Below are 27,630 nucleotides of genomic sequence, written 5' to 3' on the forward strand. Positions count from 1 at the left end.
CTTGTTAGCCTCCTCTCGTGCTTCCCTCAGTTGGTTTTGAAGAGCCTGGGACGCTTTTAGATGGATCTATTGGGCGGCAGCCAGCTTTCTTTGCCATTCATCTTGGGCCTGGGAAGCTTCCACCCGGGAACTCTCCAGTGCCGAGCGCAAAGCACCAACCTCGGCATCATGCATCCCCTGCAGCTGGGTGGCGTTAAGGCGAAACTGGGCCATGCGCTCCTCGAAAGAATGAGTTTTTTCTCTTTCCCGGTGGAGGACGGAGTTTGTTTCCTCCAGAGCACTGGCTAGCATGCATAGGCCCTACAGGACAAAAGTTGGATGAGACAAAGGAATCAAGGAAAGAAATAGGACACTGGACCCGTACTCACCGTATAGGCATGAGATAAGCCTTCGGAGAACTTGGAGGTAGCACCCCGCACCGGCAGAGATGTTCTCTCCTCGGGTGAAAGCAGACTTTGGACCACTGCAGCCTTCGAAGAGGTGGTCCCTGTCAGGAATAAGGGAAATCGAGAGTTCCAGGTAGAGAAATCTACTCGGTTCCCCCAGGCGCACCCCATGTGCTCCATGCTGGCCGAGGGGATGTCCCAGTTTGAGGCTAGAGACCTGTCGGGCTTAGCCGGGAGAGTTGGAGAAGAAGGGACAGGGGCAGTAACGTCCTCCGGGTCGCTCAGAATGATCATGTCAGGGTCCCAGAGAGCCTTCCTATTTCGCCGGAAAAGCGGAACTTCATCCTCCAAATCCTCAACCGATAGAGGTGGGTTGGGCTGAGAGGAGATATGGGAGGAGGCTGGTACCATATCCGCCAAAGCCCCATCAGGGAGGAGTGAGAGAGAAGCAGGGGGGAGAGAAGTCTGGATCGGGGGCAGGGATACAACGGTAGGCAAGCGTGGAGGGCCGGAAAAGGCAGCACGACTCTTTTCCTCCTCCCTGGCTTTCTTCCGCCTTTCCGCTAAAGCCTTGGTTTTCTCCTTGGCAGCCTGCCTTTCTATAGCTCGCTGGGCAAACTCCTCCCTCATCACGTTCGACGAATCTGCCATAAGAAAACAATATTTTAGGGATATGATGCAACAAACAAATCAAAACAAACGACAGGAAGAGAATCATAACTTACCAGGTTGAGCTCCCGGAGCACCATAAGCGTCGATCACCTGGTTAAGGGGATCTTCCACCCGGGTACTCAACCCATAAGCTATCATATTCTCATGCGTTAAAAGGACAGGGGAAGAGAAGTTTTGGTTGCCCACTAAAGCCAGGCTGCGAACATAGGGCTCCTCAACCTTATAGTTTTCAGGGAGTTCAGGTTGAGGGGGAAGGCTGGACAAAAATCCGGTCCTAAAAGAGAAGGGGACCGGGGGGCGGATAAAGAAGTACTTCCAGCCCTTCAGGGAAGAAGGGATATCGGAAAGGAAGCGAGCATTCTGGCGAGCGGCCAAAGAAAAGGCCCCCTCGTTAAAACGGCAGGAGAAAAAATAGTGAAAGATGAGGGGGGTGATGGCTAAGTTATGCATTTTGAAAAGAATGTAGGTGGATGCCATAATTCGGAAGGAGTTCGGATGAAATTGGTTAACCGGAACTCGAAAAAAGTCGGCAACCGCCAGGTAGAAAGGAGGAATGGGAAAGCGAAGACCGCTACGGATTTGATCCCGAAAAAAGGTATGACAACCCGACGGAGGGGTATCGGGTGTGCTCCCTGATAAGGGGCAAAACAAAGTATAAGATAGGGGGATTTCTCCCGAGCCACGCAATTCCTCCGCCGCCCCCTGCGATAAGGTGCTGGGAAGATGGGTGAACCATCCTAGGGTTGGCGGAACGGAGGCAAGGGGGAGGGGGTTCTGCACTTTCTTTTTTCCTCTTCCCCTCGCATTGGAGGACGAGGCTACGGAGTGTTTGGCGCGGGAAGTTTTTCTAGAAAAGCGAGGTCGGGAAGGAAGAGCCGAAGCGGAACGAGCATCGCTTGAGTCACCGCTAGGCTCTTCGTCTCTAGGCGAGCCTTTGGCATTCGCCCCAGAGGTAGAGGACGTACCAGTAGACATGAAGGAAGAAAGAATACTTACGTAATTACGAGGCGAGTGAAAGTATGCGGGAGACGAATGACGGAAGTGGAAGCGAAGGACGGATAATCAGAGGCAATCGCGCAAGGGGGGGGGGGGGGGAGGCAATGAGGAGGTGAAGAGAAAGCACAAGTGCTGGAGTATTAATAAAAGGTCTGGGCAATCTAAGCCGTCTATTTTGAATTGAACGAAAGAGATGCGCAAAGCGTGCTTGGGAAGCTAAAGCGACCTCTGACAAGATCTCTGACAACGCGTACTACGAAGTATTTAGGGCTGACGTGGAGCTCAGTGTACCGCACAGGACCACCGGGGAAGGGCCATACTAATCTCTCGGGACAGCGAAACAAGTTCTAGCCCGACTATTTGCCGGAGGTGTGGTGTTATCCTGGTAGGCCCGGACGGTGAGCCCGGGGTCGGCTTGCAAGACGGGAGCCCGGCGTCATCCCGATAAGTCCCGGGTGATGGGCCCGGGGTCATCTCATAAACCGGGAACCCAGGAGCTCCTTCAGGGGCCCAAGTATCAAGGATAAATACCCGGAAACCAGGGGCCCGTAATACTCGGTGGGCCCAGGGTCATTTCATATAAAAGAAAGCTCATACCTCCTTTACGTGTGGCAAACTCTTACTGCAAATCAAATCATTAGGCAGCATAGTGTAACAGTATGGGCTCGGTATGGGCTCTTCCTAGTATTATGGGGGGGTCAATCCTACGTGACAACTATCCCATCACAAAAATAGTTGTCAGTTGGGCCATGCTGGGCAATCATGGAAGAGGCCGGGACAATGCGTATAAAAGGGAGGCCCCTTACTACAAACAGGCATGAGAAAAAATAGAAGTAAAAAAACAACAACTCAAAAAAAAACCCACGCCTGGATATTCATTTTATGATGTTCGCATCAATATACAAAAAAACAAAAGAATAGGTTAGGTTAGGCCTAACAAAAAGATTGATTTTGATATCTAGTATAGTTAACTACATTTTGTTCTAGAAGATTATGATTTAGGTGTTAAATATAGCATAATGGAAATGGATTATACTATATGGAATTTAATGTGATTGCAAAAACAGAATCTTTTCTGCTATACGTTGTCATGTATCTATGATCTATATATGTGCCATCAGCATCAAAACACTGTAACAAATAACTACAAGTGCATTTTATAATAAAGTAGCATTGGTTTTTTTGAATAATATCTGCTTACTATTATTATTATTATTATTCTTCCACTCGATTTAGATTAATATATAATATTTGTCTTTCAAGAAGTATTTTATTTTTGTATTTTAAATAAAATGGGGCTGTGGGGCAAACTTCTTGGGCCGCGTACCACCAATTATTGTGGAGCTCAGCCATATTGACCCCCCACGGCTTGTGTCATTTTTGTGATATTCTTTTCTAGATGGTCCACTACAGATATAAATTATAATACAAACTCAACAATATATATACTCTTTCAAAATAACATCATCCTAGTAAATAATTAATTCGATCGGTATAGTAACAAAAATATCATATTCACGAATATTTTTAGCGAAAATTTGAGTTATATTTATATTTATAGTATTCTACCACTATATATTATCAATTATTATTACCATCTCGACTTCTACTTATATTATTATTATTATTATTATTATTATTATTATTATTATTATTAGTATTATTATTATTTTTTGAAGAGAATTAGTATTATTATTATTATTATTATTATTATTATTATTATTATTATTATTATTATTATTATTATTATTATTATTATTATTATTATTATTATTATTATTATTATTATTATTATTATTATGACTACGAAAACCATATTGGTTATCATTATATTTTCCTTCAGAAATTACTCTCAGAAAAATAATTTCCTTCAGAAATTTTTTACTAATATATATATATATATATATATATATATATATATATATATATATATATTGAAGTTTATCTAAATGATTTTTTTGTTTTCTTTATATTATATATATAATATATTTAAATTAGTTTTTAGCTTAATTACAAATTTACTTTAAATTATTTCCTTCTTTTTTTATTTGTTTATTTATGCTCATATATTTTATATGTATTTGTTTATGTGCTAACTGTATTGATTTGAGCAGTTGATGGAATATTAATCCTTTTGCAAATAATTTATACTAGTTTTACTCTGTGTATACGTACATTCATTTAATTGTTTGCAAATTAAATTTCCATGCATGCATGTCTTTTTTTTTTATAGAATAATTGCCATGGTCTTCTCACTAGCTACAACATATTTTATTTTGTTTATAATCTAATAATCCAGTACGTTTGATGAGAGCAATCATGCATGATTCAGTTTAATTTGATTTAGTTCAATTAATGTTTAAACAGGAAAAAATTGAAAACTAATCATCACCAAAACCTTTTTGTTTAAATGAAATGGATTAAAATATGAACATCTCTATAGTTTCTTAATCAAGAAAACAATCTAGCTAGGATGAATTATGTAGATAGAAACTTGAAGAAAGGGGCGAAAAGAGTCAAATTAAAAGGGGGTAATGTAAGTATGTAACATATTATTTATAGGGGTGAAGTATATATAAATCTTAGAAAAATTAATCTTACATGAAATTACAAAAAAAATCTCTTGTACCATATATCCTAATGCAATCTTCTCCAGCTAATTAGTCTTATCATAATGGAATTAATGAGAGGTCATTATCCATTTTTTTTTTGCTTTTTGGCAGATATGCAATAAGCATGTGATTACAATATATATATGATGATGATCATTTATTTTGAGCACCGATTGAGATGACATTTTCTACATCAAATAAATGAACGTTTTTTCATCAGATGCTCAGATAATTACTCATGATTGGTGTTTATCATATCAAATTTGTCCATTAATAAGAGGTCATTATCCATTTTTTTTTGCTTTTTGGCAGATATGTAATAAGCATGTGATTACAATATATATATATATATATATATATATATATATACTTTGAGCACAGATGACATCTTCTACATCAAATAAATGAACATTTTTTCATCAGCTGCTTAAATAATTGCTCATAGTTGATGTTCATATTATCAAATTTGTATATATATATTTATATTTATATTATATATATATATATTATAAAGCTTTTAACCATATTTGTCATTTTCCCCACCACAATTAAAAAATGAGCTCAGATATTGTTTTGAAACGTAGTATTACGCAATAAAAAAAAAACGAAAAAAAAATGTATTGTCACACCTCCTTATCTTCACCTTCTATCGTCTTTCCTGTCATCATTTACTTCCACTTAAATATAAAATTTTCAATAAAAGAGACCCTTTTGTTCCCAATTTCCTTTAGTGGGGAAACTTCTGCTATCCCAATATTTCTCAGGTTTCTTGAAAGTTTCGCCATTCCTTATAATATTTAACTCTCAGCGGGATTCCTTGCTTTTCGAAGTTTTACTTGGTATAGAGATCACGAAAATACTGAAAGAAACATGAAGAATTCTGCAGCGCTGCATGGCTAGAAAAGATTAAACTTGAAGTTGTTCTATTCACAGGAATTTACGGGTACATATATAATTAATCACCCTTCATTTTAAATTCTACCTGTATTGAAATCCTTCTGCATTGTGTGTTTGTTTGTCAGAAGAAACTTGGAACCATCCATTTGTAATTCTTTCTTTTAATGATGATGAATATGATTATCATAATCTTGGATTTAATTACGGTGAATGCATAAAGATAAACACTTTTCAAAACCTTCTGCTTTAATTTCTTTTGTTTAAAGACATAATCTTGTTTACTTGTGATCTGTAATGCTCGACTAAGTTGATATTTTGAGTCAATTGGCTTAATTAAGGCCTCGTTATTATTATTATTAATTTTTATCAATTTCTTTCTTCTTTTTTGTTATTTTTGCCTTTTTGTTTGAGAAACTCATTAGGGATTTTCTTGATCATGGAAATCAATTGTATTTATAACCTGAAATCTTTCTGAGTACTTTAGAATCATCATTAAATAAATAGATGGGCAAATGTAATTGCAAACATGTATTAATTTAATATGTAATCTTTGTACAGAATTAATGTCTGCTACTGTTTGTGTGTATTCATTCAGCTACACCTGTACTCACCAAGGATGGACACCCATTTCAATAATGGAGAAATCTGAATGGAATTGTCTCCCCTCGTGAATTGACACATTTGCCCCTACCAATTCTTGAAAATGGCCACACAACCACAACCAAGTTCCTATCTTTCCCTCCAAATCCTAACCATTTTCTTGACTTTTTTCCATCATTCCATGTGCATAACCATAGAGACGCAAGCCTTGCTCAAATTCAAAGCACAGCTCATTGATCCCTCGAACTACTTGGATTCATGGAAAGATTCGGGTTCGGGTTCGGTTTCCGTTTCCCCTTGCGAGTTCTATGGAGTCACTTGTGATCAAGAAACCGGTTTCGTGACGGGGATTTCTCTTGATAACAAGTCCTTATCAGGGGTGATATCCCCCTCACTTTCTGTGCTACAAGGACTCACTTCTTTGGTGTTACCATCTAACCTTATATCTGGAATAATTCCAAATGAATTTCGAAATCTTACCAATCTCAAAGTTTTGAATCTCACGGATAACAATATGAACGGCACAATACCGGACTTGTCGAATCTGATCAAGTTGGAGAGACTTGATTTGTCGGGGAATTATTTCTCCGGTGCATTCCCGGCTTGGGTTGGAAATTTGACTGGTTTAGTTTCATTAGGCCTCGGTGAGAACGATTACGACGATGGCGAAATTCCAGAGTCTCTCGGGGATTTGAAAAAAATGTATTGGCTTTATTTAGCTAGTTCGAATTTGAGGGGGGAGATCCCGGATTCTATGTTTGAGTTGGAGGCATTGGGAACATTGGATATATGCCAGAATAAGATATCTGGGAATTTTCCGGGCTCGATATATAAGTTGAAGAATTTATTCAAGATTGAGCTCTATGGGAACAATTTGACTGGTGAAATTCCTGCAGGACTTGCAAATTTGACTCTTTTACAGGAATTTGATATATCTGATAATCAAATGCATGGGACTATTCCACGTGAGATTGGAAACTTGAGAAAATTAACGGTTTTTCATCTGTTCAAGAACAACTTTTCTGGAGAAATACCTGCGGGATTTGGGGATATGCAGCACCTTTTTGCCATTTCTCTTTACAAGAACGGTTTTTCGGGGGAGTTTCCGCAAAATCTAGGCCGTTTTTCGCCCTTGAATAGCATCGACATATCCGAGAACAAGTTCTCTGGTGCATTCCCGAGATACCTGTGTCAAAATGGGAATTTGCAGAACTTGCTTGCTTTGGATAACGATTTTTCAGGGGAATTTCCGGACTCGTATGCCGGATGTAATCCTTTACAAAGATTGAGAGTCAATCAAAACCGGCTTAACGGGACTATTCCAGATGGAGTGTGGTCACTTGGTAATGTGCAAGTGATGGATTTCAGTGATAACTATTTCACCGGATGGATCTCACCGGGCATTGGAGATTCGAAGAATTTGAATGAGCTGATGCTGTCAAACAACGGATTCTCTGGTGTGATACCTAAAGAACTCGGACAACTTATGCTATTGGACCGGCTTATCTTGAATAGTAATAAATTCTCAGGGGAAATTCCTTCAGAACTTGGTGCTTTACAGCAGATAAATTCTCTGCAGTTGGATGAAAACGAGCTCACCGGGACGATACCTCCAGAATTGGCCGACTGTCCTAGGCTTGTTAACATAAATCTTGCTGGGAATTTTCTTAGCGGTGAGATTCCCGATAGGTTCTCAAATATGGTCTCATTAAACTCTTTGAATCTTTCAAGAAACCTTCTCACCGGTTCAATTCCAAGAAACTTGGATAACCTAAAGTTATCATCTTTAGATCTGTCTAATAACCAGCTCTCAGGGACAGTTCAATCCGACTTATTGGCGGTTTCCGGTGATGAAGCGTTTCTTGGAAACAAAGGTCTTTGCGTTGATGACTGGAAAAACACAGGACAACTAACAAAACCGGACTTGGGCCTTTGTCATGGGAAAAGTGGCCACAAGAATTTCGTCAAAAGTAAACTGGTTATGTTATTTGTCATACTGTTTGCACTGGTGATTATATTAGTCGGTTTATTGCTTGTGAGTTACAAGAGCTTTAAGCAAAATGAGGCTGACATGGATAACAGAGTTGGTGCGGAGAAAGAAAAACGTTCAAGCTGGAAACTCGAGAGCTTTCAACAAGTGGAGTTCGAGGCAGATGAAATATGCAACTTGGAAGAGGATAATCTGATCGGGAGTGGAAGTTCCGGAAAAGTTTATCGACTGGATTTGAAGAAAGGCTGCGGAACAGTAGCCGTGAAGCAGCTATGGAAGGGAAATGGAGTGAAACTCATGGCAGCAGAGATGGAGATTCTTGGAAAGATAAGGCACAGGAACATACTAAAGCTATTAGCCTGTTTAACGAAAGAAGGTTCAAACTTCTTGGTTTTCGAGTATATGGAAAATGGCGACTTGTTTCAGGCACTTCACAGGGAAATCAAATTCGGCAGGCCAGAACTCGATTGGTTTCAAAGATACAGGATCGCTCTTGGCGCGGCAAAAGGAATCGCCTATCTTCATCACGATTATTCCCCACCTATAATCCATCGAGACATTAAAACCACCAACATATTGCTAGATGAGGATTATGAAGCCAAGATCGCTGATTTTGGTGTCGCGAAGGTAGCTGAGCTAGTTTCTCCCAAGGAGTCTAATGTCAGTTGTTTTGCAGGCACTCATGGCTACATTGCACCAGGCCAGTTGATTCACTTTAATTCTTGAAACCATACATATTAAAGTTCATATTTTACTGATTATTATTGTTCTTTTTCATATGCAGAGATGGCATATTCACTCAAAGCAACTGAGAAGATGGACATATACAGCTACGGTGTCGTGCTGCTAGAGCTCATTACCGGAAAAAGGCCGCTAGAGGAAGAATATGGAGAAGGGAAGGACTTAGTTTACTGGGTTTCGGCTCATTTAAACAATCGAGATAACGTACTGAAAATTCTTGATCCTAAGGTGGTGACTGAACTAGTTCAAGATAATATGATAAAGGTCTTAAAAATCGCCACTCTCTGCACCGCAAAGCTTCCAAACCTGAGGCCGAATATGAAGGAAGTGGTGAACATGCTCGTTGATGCCGAACCGTGCACCCTCAGGTCGCCGGACAGTTTCGAGAAATACGATGAGAAGCCCTTTCTGTCCTGTTGATTTGTTGATTTGTTTTGGTGTTCATGTAGATACATAGTAATGTGTGTTATTTATTCGGCTTATTGCATTTTATCAATCATAATGTGTGACTTCAGTCTTATTTCTTGCATCTGTAAATTTTGTTTAGATAAAATTCAGCAGGCAAAATTGTACCGCTTTAGGTAATTGTTATGTATAAATTTTTTAAAAAATAATTTTTGTTAAATCTTGCTATGTGATGTATAAATTCATTCTAGCTATGTTTAAGAATTTTTGATAAATTAATATAACTATTCAAAATAAATCCAGTTGACCGTATTTAGCCTTAGATTAACTTAGCCTTCGCTAGCAAAAAATAAATTAAATAATATATTATATGATAATTGCGGAAAGTACCTTATAAAATTATTAACTTACAATTATTAAAAATATTTTAATTTTTATATAAAGAATATTCAAATCCAAACGGATTCTATTTCTTGCAAAGATCACGCTAATGTATAAATATACATTTGAATTAAACTACAAAACTATCTTAAATGCAATTTGTAAGAATTTTCTAAATAAAGTTCATGAATAATTTTATAATTCCAAATCTACTTTGTAATATAATCTGTAATTCTTTTGTATGTATAACAATTTCCTTCTTGGTAATTGAGGTGAGCAAGAGTGCATGATCTATCTATTCACTGCTCAAAAGGTTGAGTTTGCCATATTCTAAGTAAAATTAAAATAAAAGAGTATCTACTAAGAAAAAGGTTTTGAAGAAATAATTTTGTGCAGTAAAATATTATGAAAAATATATTTCCCCATTAACTATCCAAATTCTCATTCCATTGCATCCATTTGTTAAGTTTTAATGTTTGTGCACTCACTTTTAATTTTTGATCATATTGGTCTAATTGTTTGAATGATGTTGAGCATTTAGTATTTTCCGATTTTTATCCGTGCGATCTCGAGTTTGGATCTGTAAGGACCCGATTTTACTATGTTAATAAATTTGTGTGTTAAAAATATATATTTATAAATATTCGGGTTATAGACTATTAAAATGCATATTTTATTTATCGAGCACACATGCGTTGAAATAACTCGAACCGAGTCAAAATTTAACCCCGAATAAATAAAATAAGACACATTAAACGACTACATATAATATGAAAATACATATGCTGATATATGAGATATACGATTCTCTCTCCTCAAATCCATCTTCTCCACCGCTTCTCTCGTCTGTTTCTTTTTCTTTTCATTTTAAAATTTTCCTATCGCTTCAAATCTTCGTATCTTTGCAGTTGGTAATCGATTTTCGAAAATAAATATAGTTCCGGAATTCTCGCGACGTAAGCTTTCTTTTGATACCAATTTCGTAAGGTTTCATCGTTGTCTCGAAAACTCGACTTCAACAACCGCCGTCCAGCCGCCGCCGTTTGCCACCGCCGATCGTCGCCGGAGTTTAGGGGTAGGTTGTGTTAGTTGTTTAACCCTTTAATTCCAAGCTTTGATGTTATTTTCAATAGCTAGGGTTTCGAATTTTGGGTATTTCGATTCAATTGACTTCCGATAATTGATATTTGATTTATTATTGGTTGTAGGTATTATATCGGAGTCGATTGAATGTATTGACTATTTTTCAGAAATTATTGGGGCAATATTTCGAATTTTCAGATTATTATAATTGGGGATTTTCGAATTTTAGTGTTGATTATTCATTAATGGAGTGTTTAGATGCTCTAGAAAATATAAATGCGAATTTTCAAAATTTGTAGGAATTTTCGGAAAAATTCAAATTGTTTTAATTTCAGTATTTTGATGTTTTAGAGTCGTATATTCGATATTTGGTCATTGATAGGATGTTTTAATATGAAATATGAATTTTAGGATTTATGAGCAATTTTTCTGGAATTACAGATTCTGAAAATTTGGGATTGGAATATCCAAGAAATACTTGAGATATTTCCGTGGTAAATTAAGTGTTGGTTGAGGTACGTATGAGTTGCTTATATTACGACGCCTATAATGACATGTAATGATATTTAATATTTTGTAATGAGTGCTAACGTGCTTTATGTGCTTATGTGGATTATATGATTGCATTCACTCATTTACAATTTTTCATAGCACGTTGAGCCTTGACTCCTTTGATTGCTATTGATATTGATCTCTTGAGATGTATTGAGTCATCGATGGAGCGAGTGACATTATTTAGTGCACTCCTGAGTTAGCACGAGACCGAGAGGGTAGCAACCGTGCTCTCGATGCTACGTACGACACTCCTGATGACAGCATGAGGCCGGACGGGTAGCTCCTGTCGCCCTCGATGCTACGTGTGTGGATTAGCAGTGATGATTCGAGGTCTGCTGCGTTTTTGGCACGGGTGGCCACTGAGATTATTGTGATACGATTATTTGGACTCCATTTGGTATCCCTTATTCTATTGATACCTGTCACGCATTGCATTGCATTGCATGTCATTGCATTGTACTTGATTTTATTCATGTCATTTATATTTGTCGTAATTTTTCTAGTTCGTTGTGCTGGGGTCCGACCCCTGTTTTATTTTTATGCTGTGATTGTTTGTGATTCTATAGCAGGTTATCCAAGGGGATTTGACGCATTTGGTGGAGCGTCATCTAGTGGTACCTAGTGAGTCGAGCGTGGAGTCGAGTTCTCAGATATATGTATATATCAGTTTAGCGAGTTTTATATTTTCCGGGGTGATGCCCTGTGTATCTGTATCGATAGTTTTGGACTTTGTTTTGGATTGTTATTTGTGTGATCGAGCCTTGCCGGCTCTGCATGTGTTTAGTCCTGGCCAGTGCGGCTATAGGTTTGTAAATTGGAGTTGTGACTCTATTTTCGAGTATATATTGTTGGTTGTGTTATACAGGTTTTTGGGATGTCCTATTTACGAATAGGTCATGCTGAATTTTTTGTAGGCCCAAAACGCAAATTTTTAACTCGTTTCGCTGTTTACATTAATTAATCCTGGTTGTTTGCTCATTAAATATTAAATCAGGACACGGACCCTTTCATTTGGTATCAGAGCATAAACTGGGATATGCTCGAATTAGAGTTTAGGATACTCGAGTTTAGACACTAACAAAATGGTTGCGTATGTGTGTGACTACTTGTTCTTACGTGACTTACTTGTTGTGTTGATTATTTGAACTTATCTGATAGAACTAGTAGTTCTTGGCTTTAGAACTTAGTTTATGAATTCTCTTTAGAACTCTCAGTTCCTATCATAGTTTTCTGTTCGTTACATTCTTTCTGCCTGTATTTAAATCCTTGTGTCTTGTAGAATGGCACCAGAAGGAAGAGGTAGAAAAGGAAAGGAAGTTGTAGAAGAGTCTGCAGCCAAAAATATTAGAAATCTTGATATTGTCAGGGGAAGACGTTGTCGACCAGCTGTTCAGCCTCCGAAAGATGTGGAATTAGAGGTGGAACAACAGCCACAGGTAAATCCTGACAAGGGAAAAGCTGTCCAGGCTGAGGCTGATCCAGTGACCCAATTGACTGAGAAAATGGGAGGAATACGATTAATAATTTCTCAATTTCAGGAGTTGCATCCTCAAAAGTTCTTTGGCAATGAAGGAAGTGAGAAAACTGCTAGTTGGTTGAAAAGTCTCAATAATATGTTTAATGGACTAGAGTATCCTGATGAAATTCGATTGAAGTTAGTTCCATTTCAACTTAAAGATCGAGCGCAACTTTGGTGGGAAACGACGACAGAAACACTTTCTGCTTCTGGTGAAAAGATTACATGGGAAGTATTTCGTACTCAATTTGCACAGGAATATGCACCACCATCATACTATTCTGCTAAGGAAGATGAATTTAATCTGTTGGTGCAAGGCAATAAATCTGTTGCTGAATATGCTTCTCAGTTTTCTGCTCTTCTGCCTTATGTCCCACACGTTGCAAAGAATGATCGGTCAAAGCTTTCACACTTTCTGAAGGGGCTTACACGAACTATCCACACGTTGGTAACTACTGGAGCTCCATCAACTTATATGAAAGCCGTAGAAAAGGCAAAAAAGATTGAAGCAAGTCTACTCAGGGGTGAACCACAATCAATTCCAGCATCTATTCCTCAAGGAGCTGGAAGCAGTTCACAGACACCGATGGGTTTACCTCCATATCAGCCTACTCAGTCTTCTCAGCAAGCGAAGAAGTCTTGGTTTAAACTGCGAGAAAAACAATTTAAAAAGAAACAGCAGTTCAGTTCATCGAGTTCCAGTGGTAGTCGTGGTGGAAGTTCAGTTGGATCGACTAGTAGAGTGTACTGTGATTGATATGGTGGTAACCATTTGAGTGCACATTGTACAGGATTTTCAGGGACTTGTTTTATCTGTGGTCAGGTTGGACATTTGGCCAGAGCGTGTCCAAATGCGGGAAGACAACAGTCTCAACCACAACAGTTTGGTCAGTTTCCTGGAAGACCATCGTTCAGGCCATATGCTCATGTACTGCAATTTTCTCCTACACAGCCTTATGTTCCGATACAGTCAACTCAACAGCCTAGGTATCCATCTCCTCAGAGTCAGCAGCGTTTTCCAGGGCCACAGTAGGCACAAGTGCATGCCATGACTCAGGATCAGGCACAAGATGCACCTGGGGGAGTTATTGCAGGTATTTGTTATATTTTTTAGTATCCTGGACGTATCTTGATAGACACAGGAGAATCTCATTCATTTTTATCTGTTACATTTGCTGATGAGCATGAGATTGCTTTTTACTCCGTTATTGGATACTGTGTCTGTTGCTACTCCTGCTGGTGTTTTCTTGATGTCTAATGAGATAGTTTTGAATTGTGTGATTAGATTTGAGGATAAGATCATGATAACCAATCTAATCAAACTAGCTATGTCTGATTTTGACTATATCTTGGGTATGGATACACTGATGAATTATAGAGCTACTGTTGATTGTTTCCATGGAAGTGTGAGATTTAGACCGTATTATGGCAATAAATGGAATTTTTATGATACTGATTCACAGACTCGCATTCCATTAGTATCGGCAATGGAAATTTTTAGATTATTGTCGATAGGAAATGAAGGATTAATGATTTATGCTCTTGATGTGACGAAGGAGGAGAAATTGAAAGTTTTAGATATTTCTGTCGTCAAGGATTTTTCTGATGTATTTCCTGATGAGATTCCGGGTTTTCCGTCTCAGAGGGAAATAGATCTGAGCATTGAGTTGATGCCAGGGACAAGTCCTATTTTCCGAGCCCCATATCGATTAGCTCCAGCAGAATTGAAAGAACTTAAGACGCAATTGCAAGATTTGCTGGAAAAAGGTTATATTAGACCAAGTGTGTCGCCTTGGGGTGCTTCAGTCTTGTTTGTGAAGAAGAAAGACGGAACTATGAGAATGTGCATCGATTATCGGCAATTGAACCAGGCTACTGTGAAGAATAAGTATCATTTGTCACGAATTGATGACTTGTTTGATCAGTTGCAGGGTACATCTGTGTATTCTAAAATTAATCTTCGTTCCGGATATCATCAACTTAGAGTTCGAGAGGAAGATGTTCCCAAGACAGCATTTCGAATGCGTTACGGACATTATGAATTCTTAGTTGTGCCTTTCGGGTTGACTAATGCTCCAGCGGTTTTTATGGATTTAATGAATCGTGTGTTTCGAGAATTTATAGATCGATTTTTTATCGTGTTTATTGATGACATTTTGATTTATTCTAAATCAAGGAAGGAGCATAAAGAACATTTGACATTAGTTCTGCAGAAACTCAGAACATCACAATTATATGCTAAGTTTTCTAAGTGCGAGTTCTGGTTGGATAGAGTATTATTTCTAGGACATGTGATATCAGCACAAGGGGTATCTGTCGATCCTAGTAAAGTTGAAGTTGTTCTTAATTGGTCTAGACCAACCCATGTCTCTGAGATTCGTAGCTTTTTGGGTCTGGCTGGATATTACAGGCGTTTTATTAAGGGATTTTCTAGCATAGCAAGACCTATGACGATATTGACTCAAAAAGATCGACGTTTTGTGTGGACTGAGGAATGTGATGCTAGTTTTCAGACTTTGAAAGAAAAATTGACTACGGCTCCAGTACTAGCATTACCTTCAGGCTCAGGTGGATTTGTTGTATGTACAGATGCTTCTTTGAATGGACTGGGTTGTGTTTTGATGCAAAATGTACGCGTGATTGCGTATGCATCTCGTCAATTGAAACCACATGAGACTCATTATCCAGTTCATGATTTAGAATTGGCTGCCATTGTGCATGCATTGAAAATATGACATCATTATCTGTACGGTGAACAGTTTGTGATTTATTCCGTTCATAAGAGTCTGAAATATTTATTCACACAGTCTGATTTGAATATGAGACAACGTCGATGGTTGGAACTGCTTAAGGATTTTGACTGTGATATTCAATACCAGCCAGGATGTAGTAGCCCGTAACCAAAATCAGTAATTAAAGAATTAATCATAATTACTTGGATAGAGTTCGGAAGCTCCGAAGGTGAGTTCGGAAGTTCCGAACAGGATCGGAAGCTCCGATGCAGGATCGGAAACTCCGATAGTATTTCGTCAGGCATGACGTGTGGCAAGATCAGAAGCTCCGATCAGGATCGGAAGCTCCGATCACCCCTATCCGAAGTCAACAAGTGATATTTTGACACGTGGTAGATCAGGATCTTTGGAAGCTCCGATGGCAGGATCGGACGTTTCGATCGAGGTTCGGACGTTCCGATCGAGGATCGGAGGTTCCGATCGTTGTCTATAAATAGAAGGTCGAGAATTCATTTTCAATTGCCAATTCCGGATTTCCTCTCTACTCTAGTCATATTCGAGTTGTTCTAGCCTTCCTAGGCTTGACCCGGGAGTCGTCAAAGTGTTCGATAGTCGTAGCGGAGTTGTGCCCAAGTTCTGGAGGCATCAACATCAAAGGGCTAACGACGAACGAAGGTATAGCTTTTGCTTCCTATAAATATTTAGGAGTATGCAATAGCTTAGTTAAGGCTTTTAGAGCGCTTTAATGATAGTAGTATCATTTGACAGTGTAGAGCAGACTATAGGCGTGGACCTAGAGTTGGTAGAGCTTGCACTGATTTGAGGTACGGAAGTACTGCTCGAGATATCCTGACTGAGTATGCATGTATTATGTGACTGCATGGTTTATATGTCATTGAATTATGCTGCATTCATTTGCATACTGAGTTATCTCCTTCGAGATGTCTGTTAGTAGGGTTTTTTCCTATCCTGTTAGTGGTTGGACTTCCATCGATTTGGGTTCGGCATATCCACTTATATTATGGTATGGGAGCCACCTCCTGAAGCGACGGCACAACGTGCTACATACCAGGGCCCGGTCTGTCTCTGTTATCTGATCCTTGACCTCGAGTTTATAGGGAGTTCACTTTGCATGCATGTATACTCATACTCTCGTACTGAGCGTTTTATACTCACGTCTCGTACTCTGTGTTTCTGGACACCCTATTCCATGGGGCAGGTTTGCGATTGGACGAGGCTGGGGGATCCAAGAGAGGCTAGGCAGTGGTTGGGCAGCTGGAGCTTCATCTAGGTTTTATTTATGTTATTTTGGGTTGATACAGCTATTCGATTTGGTTGTATAATATTTGGATAAATTGCAGATTCCTTTCATTGGGATTGTATTTATTTATGGTTTCCGCAAGTTTATTCTGATATCTGTTTTATTAAGTTAATTGCATGCCTAAGTTCTGTTTAGTAGGTGATCCGGGTAAGGGTCACTACATTTATGGTATCAGAGCATGCATAGTATTCTTGGGATTTAGACTCTGCATAAGGTAACCGTGAGGTACTTTTGTAGATGGCAGATCGTGACGACCAGAGTTCTCATGGCAGTATTGGTGGGCGTTGGGGTGATGCCGACCGGGAGCCTCGTCGAGAACGGCGTCATCGTCATCATGACGACGAGCGTTTCACTGTGCGTCGATTCTTAGCTATGGGTCCTAAGCCCTTAGTTGGAGGTGAGTCTCTGGAGGATGCAGAGAACTGGTTAGACCGCATGGAGATGACTTTTCAGACTTTTCAATGCACCGAGGAGCAGAAGATGGAGACCCTGGGTTATCTTCTGGATGGACGTGCGCGCAGGTGGTGGAGGTTTATTTCTGCACCTTTTGTTGCGGCGAGAGGAGTGGCCACCTGGGCCGAGTTCCGCACAGCTTTTCAGAAGCTGTATTTTCCTCCTGCACTCCGTCAGTCGAAGGCAGGCAAGCTTCTGAGTCTGCGACAGGGAGCCATGTCTATTGATGAGTATCAGCAGAAGTTCTTTGGTCTGCTATCCTATTGCCCCAAGATTGCTGACAGCTCTGGGATGAAGTATAATCTGTTCCTTCAGGGCCTTAACCCTGAGATCCATGACCGTGTGGCGGTTGGCGACGACATGTCCTACGAGGGTTTGGTGAGCCGTTGTCACCAGGCGAAGGACAGCATTCGGCGGAACAGGTCTTTCCCCGTGCCCAAACTTTTAAGAAGTCTGGATCTACTTCTTCTTCCTCTGGCTCTGCTGGTGTTGTCCGTTTCGGTAAGAAGGACAAGTGTGATCACTGTAGGAAGAACCATCCATCCGACAAGTGCCGTAGAGCTTCTGGAGCTTGTTTCCGTTGTGGAGAGACTGGTCATATCCGGAGAGATTGTCCACTATCTGGGGGAGGCGGTTCTGGTTCTGGTTCAGGATCTGGTTCTCAGGCCACCGTTCAGCAGAGGTCGCAGGGACAGCCTGCTGGGAGTTCTCATTTGAGGCCACGAGCTTCTGGCCAGGTGTTTGCCCTGAGACATGATCAGGCAGTGGAGGAGAATGAGAAAGTCATCGCAGGTATATTTCTGCTTTATGGTATACCTGCTCTTGTACTTATTGACACTGGTGCATCTCATTCCTTCATTTCTGCATGTTTTGTTAAGAGGCATAAGTTACCATGCATTGCACTAGATGTAGTGATGTATGTTTCTACTCCGACGGGCCAATCTGCTTTGGCTAAGCGTCTAGTGATGGGTTGCCCTTTAGAGTTCGAAGGGAACATTCTGTTAGCGAATCTCATGGTCATGGCGATGGACGACTTTGATTGCATTCTGGGAATAGATATGTTGACTACCTATCGAGCTTTAGTGGACTGCTATCAGAGATTAGTACGCTTTCATCCGGAGGGGAGTGAGAGCTGGTTTTTCTATGGTGAGGGAGCACGACCTCCGATGCCTTTGGTATCAGCTTTGAGAGCCTGTCGAGCTCTAGAGTCTGGTGGGGAAGGCTACCTTATCTATGCAGTTGATTTGTCCGCTGAGAGCATTGGGATAGAGAGCATTCCTGTTGTGGATGAATTCCCAGATGTATTTCCTGATGAGATTCCGGGTTTTACTCATGTTAGGAAAGTCGAGTTTGGCATAGAGTTGATGCCGGATACTTTGCCTATTTCTCGAGCACCGTATCGTCTGGCTCCGTCAGAGATGCGTGAGTTGAAGAATCAGCTACAGGATCTTTTGGACAATGGGTACATTCGTCCTAGTGTATCTCCTTGGGGAGCTCCTGTTCTCTTTGTAAAGAAGAAGGATGGGTCGATGCGGTTGTGCATTGACTATCGGCAGCTGAATCGAGTCACTGTGAAGAACAAGTATCCGTTGCCTCGTATTGATGACTTGTTTGATCAGTTGCAGGGCACGTCAGTTTAATCCAAGATTGACTTGAGATCTGGGTATCATCAGTTGAGAGTCCGTGATCAGGACGTAGCCAAGACTGCATTCCGTACTCGCTATGGGCATAACGAGTTTCTAGTGATGCCATTTGGCTTGACTAATGCGCCGGCTATATTCATGGATCTGATGAACCGTGTTTTTAGGTAGTATTTGGACAAGTTTGTTGTGGTCTTCATTGATGACATCTTGGTGTATTCGCGTAATATGGAAGAGCATGTTTCTCACTTGCGGTTGGTACTACAGACTCTTCGGGATGAGCAGTTGTATGCCAAGCTGAGCAAGTGTGAGTTCTGGATGGATCGAGTGGTCTTTCTTGGCCATATCATATCCAGGGAAGGGATTTCTGTTGATCCAAGCAAGATTAAAGCGGTACTTAATTGGTCGCGTCCGACGACAGTTGCTGAGATCCGTAGTTTTCTGGGTCTAGCAGGGTATTATCGTCACTTCATTCTGAACTTCTCTCAACTAGCTCGACCTTTGACGCAGCTTACCCGCAAGGGTGTGGATTTCGAGTGGTCCTCCGAGTGAGGAGAATTTCTGTGAGCTTCGACGACGGTTGACTTCTGCGCCGGTGTTGGCATTACCGTCAGGATCTGGAGGGTATGTGTATACACTGATGCTTCCCTTCAGGGGTTAGGTTGTATTCTGACTCAGAATGGGCATGTGATCGCATACGCTTCTAGACAACTGAAGCTTCACGAAAACAACTATCCAGTCCATGATTTGGAATTGGCAGCCATTGTGTTCGCTTTGAAGATCTGGCGTCATTATCTGTATGGCAAAAAATTTGAGATCTTCACCGACCATAAGAGTCTCAAATATTTGTTCACTCAGGCGGAGTTGAACATGAGGCAGAGACGTTGGATGGACTTGCTTAAGGACTATGATTGCGAGATTAAGTACCATCCGGGAGCTGCTAATCTCACCGCTGATGCTTTGAGTCACAAGGTGCGACTATCCGCACTTCAGACTTGTTCGATGTCTAGTGCGATCGGTGACTGTTGTACTTCGGGATATACCTTCAAGCATAAGAAAGGTATGCAGAGTATCCAGATGTTTGCGATATTATCTGAGCCAGCTTTGTATTCGCGGATTCGAGATGCTCAGATGTCTGATTCAAAGACCCAGCGTTTAGCTCGTCTAGCTAACGAGGGTAGCTCATCTGGATTTCACTATCAATCAGATGGCTTTCTGTGTTTGTCTGGTAGGCTTGTGATTCCGCAGGATGAAGAGTTGCGAGAGGAGATTTTGTCTCAGGTGCATCGCACTAAGTTGAGTATTCATCCTGGGAGCAACAAGATGTACAAGGATATACGTACTCGTTTCTGGTGGAAGGGTATGAAACGCAGTGTTTATCAGTTTATTTCGAGATGTTTGGTGTGTCAACAGGTCAAAGCAGAGCACCGACGACCTGGAGGATTGCTTCACAGTCTGCCTATTCCTGAATGGAAATGGGAGTTTATCACAATGGACTTTGTGACCCATTTGCCGGTATCCCCGAGGAACTGTGATGCTATCTGGGTTGTGGTGGACCGACTCACCAAGTTAGCGCATTTCATTGCCTATAGTCGAGAGTACAATGTGGATCGTATGACTCGGTTGTACATTCAGGAGATCATTCGACTTCATGGAATGTCTGTGAGCATTGTCAGCGATCGGGACACCAGGTTCACTTCTAGATTCTGGGGGAGTGTTCAGCGTGCGATGGGTACTACTCTCAGTTTGAGTACTGCCTATCATCCGGAGACTGATGGTCAGTCAGAGCGCACTATCCGTACTTTGGAGGATATGCTTAGAGCGTGCGTCATGGATTTTGGTTCAGCCTGGTAGGATCATTTGCCGTTGATCGAGTTCGCGTACAACAACAACTATCACACTAGTATTGGGATGGCACCTTTTGAGGCGTTGTACGGGCGACGTTATCGTACTCCACTCTTTTGGGAAGAAGTGGGGGAGAGACAGGCTTAGGGACTGGAGTTTATTCAGTAGGCGATAGACATTGCTGATCAGATCAAGAAACGGATTAAGACTGCACAGGATCGTCAGGCCAGCTATGCTAATATCAAGCGTAGGCCTTTGCAGTTTGATGTCGGGGTGAAAGTGTTTCTGAGAGTGTCACCTTTCCGCAAGATTCTCAGATTTGGCCTTAAGGGCAAGTTATCTCCCAGGTTTATTGGTCCGTTTGAGATCTTGGAGAGCATTGGCGATTTGGCTTATCGACTAGCTTTGCCACCGCATCTATCCAGTATTCACGATGTGTTCCACGTATCTATGTTGCGATGGTATGTGGCAGATGAATCTCATATTCTGCAGCGGTCTGAGGTTCAGGTGAACAAGGATTTGACCTATGTTGAGAAACCTATTCGTATCCTGGATTATAAGGATAAGGTTTTACGGAACAAAGTCATTCCTCTGGTTTTAGTTCAGTGGCAGTACCGAGACACTGAAGAAGCTACTTGGGAGCTTGAGGACAGGATGCGTGAAGACCATCCTGAGTTGTTTTGATTTCATTCTTAAGTTGTATTCAGTTACAAACTCTGTAAATGTTTGATTTGAATAAAGAATGTTTCTGAATTCTATATTTCATTCAGTACTTAAGATCTGATTTCGGGGACGAAATATCTTAAGTGGGGGAGAATGTAGTAGCCCGTAACCAAAATCAGTAATTAAGGAATTAATCATAATTACTTGGATAGAGTTCGGAAGCTCCGAAGGTGAGTTCGGAAGTTGCGAACAGGATCGGAAGCTCCGATGCAGGATCGGAAGCTCCGATGGTATTTCTTCAGGCATGAAGTGCGGCAAGATCGGAAGCTCCGATCACCCCTATCCAAAGTCAACAAGTGATATTTTGACACGTGACAGATCAGGATCTTCGGAAGCTCCGATGGCAGGATCGGACGTTCCGATCGAGGATCGGAGGTTTCGATCGTTGTCTATAAATAGAAGGCCGAGAATTCATTTTCAATTGCCAATTCCGGATTTCCTCTCTACTCTAGTCGTATTCGAGTTGTTCTAGCCTTCCTAGGCTTGACCCGGGAGTCATCAAGGTGTTCGATAGTCGTAGCGGAGTTGTGCCCAAGTTCTGGAGGCATCGACATCAAAGGGCTAACGACGGACGAAGGTATAGCTTTTGCTTCCTATAAATATTTAGGAGTATGCAATAGCTTAGTTAAGGCTTTTAGAGCACTTTAATGATAGTAGTATCATTTGGCAGTGTAGAGCAGACTATAGGCGTGGACCTAGAGTTGGTAGAGCTTGCACTGATTTGAGGTATGGAAGTACTGTTCGAGATATCCTGACTGAGTATGCATGTATTATGTGACTGCATGGTTTATATGTCATTGAATTATGCTGCATTCATTTGCATACTGAGCTATCTCCTTCGAGATGTCTGTTAGTAGGGTTTTTTCCTATCCTGTTAGTGGTTGGACTTCCATCGATTTGGATCCGGCATATCCACTTGTATTATGGTATGGGAGCCACCTCCTAAAGCGACGGCACAACGTGCTACATACCAGGGCCCGGTCTGTCTCTGTTATCTGATCCTTGACCTCGAGTTTATAGGGAGTTCACTTTGCATGCATGTATACTCATACTCTCGTACTGAGCATTTTATGCTCACGTCTCGTACTCTGTGTTTCTGTACACCCTATTCCATGGGGCAGGTTTGCGATTGGACGAGGCTGGGGGATCCAAGAGAGGCTAGGCAGTGGTTGGCCAGCTGGAGCTTCGTCTAGGTTTTATTTCTGTTGTTTTGGGTTGATACAGCTATTCGATTTGGTTGTATAATATTTGTATAAATTGCAGATTCCTTTCATTGGAATTGTATTTATTTATGGTTTCCGCAAGTTTATTCTGATATCTGTTTTATTAAGTTAATTGCATGCCTAAGTTTTGTTTAGTAGGTGATCCGGGTAAGGGTCACTACACAGGAATCAAGTTGCAAATGCTTTGAGTAGAAAAGTTCATACTAAGATGTTGACATCTTTAACTATTTCTAAACTTTATGAGCATTTGGGAACTTCAGGATGGACTTATCGAGCTAAAGGTAATCATTTCATAGTTTCAACTATTCAAGTTGAACCACGAATAATTTCGAAAATCAAAGCAGCGCAGAAGACTGATCCATACATTTATCACTTGAAAGAATTAACTCCAGCAAGTCAGTCAGTCAGGAAAATTCATTGTTGCTTCTGATGAATGTTTGCGTTATAATTGTAGACTTGTGGTTCCGAATTTGATAGATTTGAAAGAAGAGATACTACGAGAAGCTCATTGTAGTCGACATAGTATACATCCTGGAATTCGAAAGATGTATCATATCTTGAAAGCCCATTATTGGTGGGAAGGTATGAAGAAAGATATTTCTGACTTTGTGGCTAAGTGTTTGACGTGTCAACAAGTGAAAGCTGAAAGAATGAGACCAGGTGGTATGTTACTTAGTCTTGAAGTACCACAGTGGAATTGGGAACACATTACTATGGATTTCGTGACACACCTACCTCGATCTAATCGTGGTTGTGATGCCATTTGGGTTATTGTGGATAGATTGTCTAAATCTGCCCATTTTATTCCATATGATCGTACTTGGACATATACGAAAATGGAAAAAATGTACATTGATCAGATAGTGCGATTGCATGGTGTGCCAGTTACTATAGTATCAGACCGTGATCCCAGATTTACTTCTAAGTTTTGGTCTAGTTTGCAATCAGCTTTGGGTTCTAAATTGGCCATGAGTACTGCCTATCATCCACAGACAGATGGTCAATCTGAAAGAACTATTCAGACGCTTGAAGATTTATTACGAGCTGTTGTGATGGATTTCAGTGGTGGTTGGCAAGAATCTTTAGTTATGGTGGAATGGAGTAGACATGGGAGAGAAGAAGCTACGTGGGAATTGGAGTCTAGAATGCGTTAAGAATGACCTCATTTGTTTGATAATGTGATGAATTATGCCATGTACTCCGATTTTCCTGTGTACTATCAGTGATAGATGTTTAATCTCTTTGTATATAAGTTTGATGTGTGTTAATTTCGAGGACAGAATTTTCTTTTTAAAGGGGGAGAAATGTAAGGACCCGATTTTACTATGTTAATTAATTTGTGTGTTAAAAATATGTATTTATAAATATCGGGTTATAGACGATATTAAAATGCATATTTTATTTATCGAGCACACATGAGTTGAAATAACTCGAACCGGGTCAAGATTTAACCCCGAATGAATAAAATAAGACACACTTTAAACGACTACATATAATATGGAAATACATATGCTGATATATGAGATATACGATTCTCTCTCCTCAAACCCATTTTCTCCACGGCTTCTCTCGTCTGTTTCTTTTTTTTTTTTTCATTTCAAAATTTTCCTATCGCTTCAAATCTTCGTATCTTTGTCGTCGGTAATCGATTTTCGAAAATAAATATAGTTCCGGAATCCTCGCGACGTAAACTTTCTTTTGATACCAATTTCGTAAGGTTTCGTTGTTGTCTCGAAAACTCGACTTCAACAACCGCCGTCCAGCCGCCGCCGTTTGCCACCGCCGATCGTCGCCGGAGTTTAGGGGTAGGTTGTGTTAGTTGTTTAACCCTTTAATTCCAAGCTTTGAGGTTATTTTCAGTAGCTAGGGTTTTGAATTTTGGGTATTTCGATTCAATTGACTTCCGATAATTGATATTTGATTTATTATTGGTTGTAGGTATTATATCGGAGTCGATTGAAGGTATTGACTATTTTTCAGAAATTATTGGGGCAATATTTCGAATTTACAGATTATTATAATTGGGAATTTTTGAATTTTAGTGTTGATTATTCATTAATGGAGTGTTTAGATGCTCTAGAAAATATAAATGCGAATTTTTGAAATTTGTAGGAATTTTCGGAAAAATTCAGATTGTTTTAATTTTAGTATTTCGACGTTTTAGAGTCGTATATTCGATATTTGGTCATTGATAGGATGTTTTAATATGAAATATGAATTTTAGGATTTATGAGCAATTTTTATGAAATTACAGATTCTGAAAATTTGGGATTGGAATATCCGAGAAATACTTGAGATATTTTCGTGGTAAATTAAGTGTTGGTTGAGGTACGTATGAGCTGCTTATATTACGACGCCTATAATGGCATGTAATGATATTTAATATTTTGTAATGAGTGATAACGTGCTTTATGTGCTTATGTGGATTATATGATTGCATTCACTCATTTACAATTTTTCATAGCACGTTGAGCCTTGACTCCTTTGATTGCTATTGATATTGATCTCTTGATATGTATTGAGTCATCGATGGAGCGAGTGACATTATTTAGTGCACTCCTGAGTTAGCACGAGACCGAGCGGGTAGCAACCGTGCTCTCGATGCTACGTACGACACTCCTGATGACAGCATGAGGCCGGACGGGTAGCTCCTGTCGCCCTCGATGCTACGTGTGTGGATTAGCAGTGATGATTCGAGGTCTGCTGCGTTTTTGGCACGGGTGGCCACTGAGATTATTGTGATACGATTATTTGGACTCCGTTTGGTATCCCTTATTCTATTGATACCTGTCACGCATTGCATTGCATGTCATTGCATTGTACTTGATTTTATTCATGTCAGTTATATTTGTCGTAATTTTTTTAGTTCGTCGTACTGGGTTCCGACCCCTGTTTTCTTTTTATGCTGTGGTTGTTTGTGATTCCATAGCAGGTTATCCAGAGGGATTTGACGCATCTGGTGGAGCGTCATCTAGTGGTACCTAGTGAGTCGAGCGTGGAGTCGAGTTCCCAGATATATGTATATATCAGTTTAGCGAGTTTTATATTTGTCGGGGTGATGCCCTGTGTATCTGTATCGATAGTTTTGGACTTTGTTTTGGATTGTTATTTGTGTGATCGAGCCTTGCCGGCTCTGCATGTGTTTAGTCCTGGCCAGTGCGGCTATAGGTTTGTAAATTGGTGTTGTGACTCTATTTTCGAGTATATATTGTTGGTTGTGTTATACAGGTTTTTGGGATGTCCTATTTATGAATAGGTCATGCCGAATTTTCTGTAGGCCCAAAACGCAAATTTTTAACTCGTTTTCGCTGTTTACATTAATTAATCCTGGTTGTTTGCTCATTAAATATTAAATCAGGACACGAGCCCTTTCAGGATCAGTTCATGCTGCTACCCGAAGGGCAATCTAATGGACCAGATTTCTTTGCATATCAATTGATTTGATCTACAAATTAAGATGATATGGGCCATTGATGGCTGGCTCAAGGAAGTATCCTGAAGCCAGCAAATAAATAAATAATCAAGGGCGGAGCTAGGAATTTGATTGAGTGTAGACATAATAATAATAATAACGCAAAAAAAAATTAATCGAGAACCATAAATAATTTGTGTGTCTTTGTTCGAACACAAACTACATACGATTGGAAGTACATTTACTTTATGAAAAACGTCAAAAAAATGACAAAAAACATTGCATATATAATCCGTAATCAAAAGAAAATTTGTAGAAGATGTACACCACATTCGAAAAAATAAGCATGAATTATATTTACTCCTAATTACAAAAAGAGCACAAAGTCTAAAAATAATTTAATAATCGACCAACATTAAAGGAAAAAAATAGACCTGAAATTTGGTGAAATTGTGGGATTTGTTAAGAATTTGAAATATGAAATTATACAAGTAAATATGAATTGTAATGATTGTTAATAGAAATTCAAAACGCGTGACAGTTGTGACTCTTGAGAAAAATACATTGTACAAACTGTGTAGATGAAGTAAAAAATTTAATCTAAGATTTGGGTCTAAAAATTTATTTTAAAAAAATAATCATTATTTTTTTGTGGTTTAGTGTGAACAGTTCAACATATAAATAATAGCATATAAAAATATAAAATTTGAATCTACAAATTGTACATAATATATAGATCCATTCTGCCAGCTGGCGCCCACATAATATTTTTTTTTTAACTAATTGGGCAAAAGTAATGGCAGCCGGGCTTTCTCTTCCTTCGCCGGCCCGACAAAAACCATGTCCGCCTTTCCCACCTTCATCAGCTTCTCACCACCACCACCGCCACCACACCATTTCTCCGACCACCGTCAGCTTTTGTTCCTTCAAATCAACAGTTATCGAGTCAACCCTTGAATTGAATTCCTTAATTTTAATAACCAAACAAACAGAGTAATTAAAATCCAGTGATGTTTTCAAGAGTTTAGATCTGGAGTCCGGATTCATGCTGCTGGCAACAGAAATTCCAACAAATGAAATATGGTGGATCGATTATCGGGGCTGAACATGAACACAAATAATGGAAATAGAAGATGGGTGGGTGGGTCAGTTGGTCGGAGAGAAGGTATGTGGGAATCGGGGGAAAAAAGGTAGAGAAAACACAAAAATTTAATCAAGAAAAAATGAAATTAGTCAAGAACTTAAAGGTTGAGTCGCGGCGACGGAGCGTTTCGAGAAAAGAAAATAGCGAAGAAGCTATGCGTTGGGATCTCAGAGAAGACAACTTCTACATCTGGGCTGCAATATTTGGCCCAATAAACTAAAAAAAAAAAGAAAAAAAATTATGTGGACACCAATGATCCAGTCTGGTTTGGGTACTTGTCTGAACGAAAAATACAAGAAACTA

General features: G+C 40.0%; 1 protein-coding gene and 1 long non-coding RNA gene across 4 annotated transcripts; both read left to right on the forward strand.

Annotated features, from left to right (window-relative positions):
* The first annotated feature begins 5,270 nt into the window (after positions 1-5,270).
* On the forward strand, positions 5,271-9,414 carry LOC140859919 (receptor protein-tyrosine kinase CEPR2). Of its 3 annotated transcripts, none has more exons than XM_073262544.1 (3): positions 5,271-5,609; positions 6,159-8,780; positions 8,938-9,142. In XM_073262544.1, exons 2-3 carry the CDS (start codon positions 6,267-6,269, stop codon positions 9,001-9,003), a joined length of 2,580 nt encoding a protein of 859 aa, XP_073118645.1. In that variant the 5' UTR covers positions 5,271-5,609; positions 6,159-6,266; the 3' UTR covers positions 9,004-9,142. The 3 variants fall into 3 exon arrangements, with proteins under 3 accessions (XP_073118645.1, XP_073118644.1, XP_073118643.1); XM_073262543.1 differs by having other exon boundaries at positions 5,274-5,609; positions 6,122-8,853; positions 8,938-9,414; XM_073262542.1 differs by having other exon boundaries at positions 5,274-5,609; positions 6,159-8,853; positions 8,938-9,414.
* A 1,086-nt stretch (positions 9,415-10,500) lies between these two features.
* On the forward strand, positions 10,501-12,178 carry LOC140867392 (uncharacterized). The gene is made up of 2 exons (XR_012145134.1): positions 10,501-10,755; positions 11,205-12,178. It is a non-coding gene; the product is annotated as an uncharacterized lncRNA (long non-coding RNA).
* Positions 12,179-27,630: the final 15,452 nt, after the last annotated feature.

The sequence above is a fragment of the Henckelia pumila genome, chromosome 4 (assembly GCF_033568475.1).
Source record: "Henckelia pumila isolate YLH828 chromosome 4, ASM3356847v2, whole genome shotgun sequence".
Taxonomy (NCBI): domain Eukaryota; kingdom Viridiplantae; phylum Streptophyta; class Magnoliopsida; order Lamiales; family Gesneriaceae; genus Henckelia; species Henckelia pumila.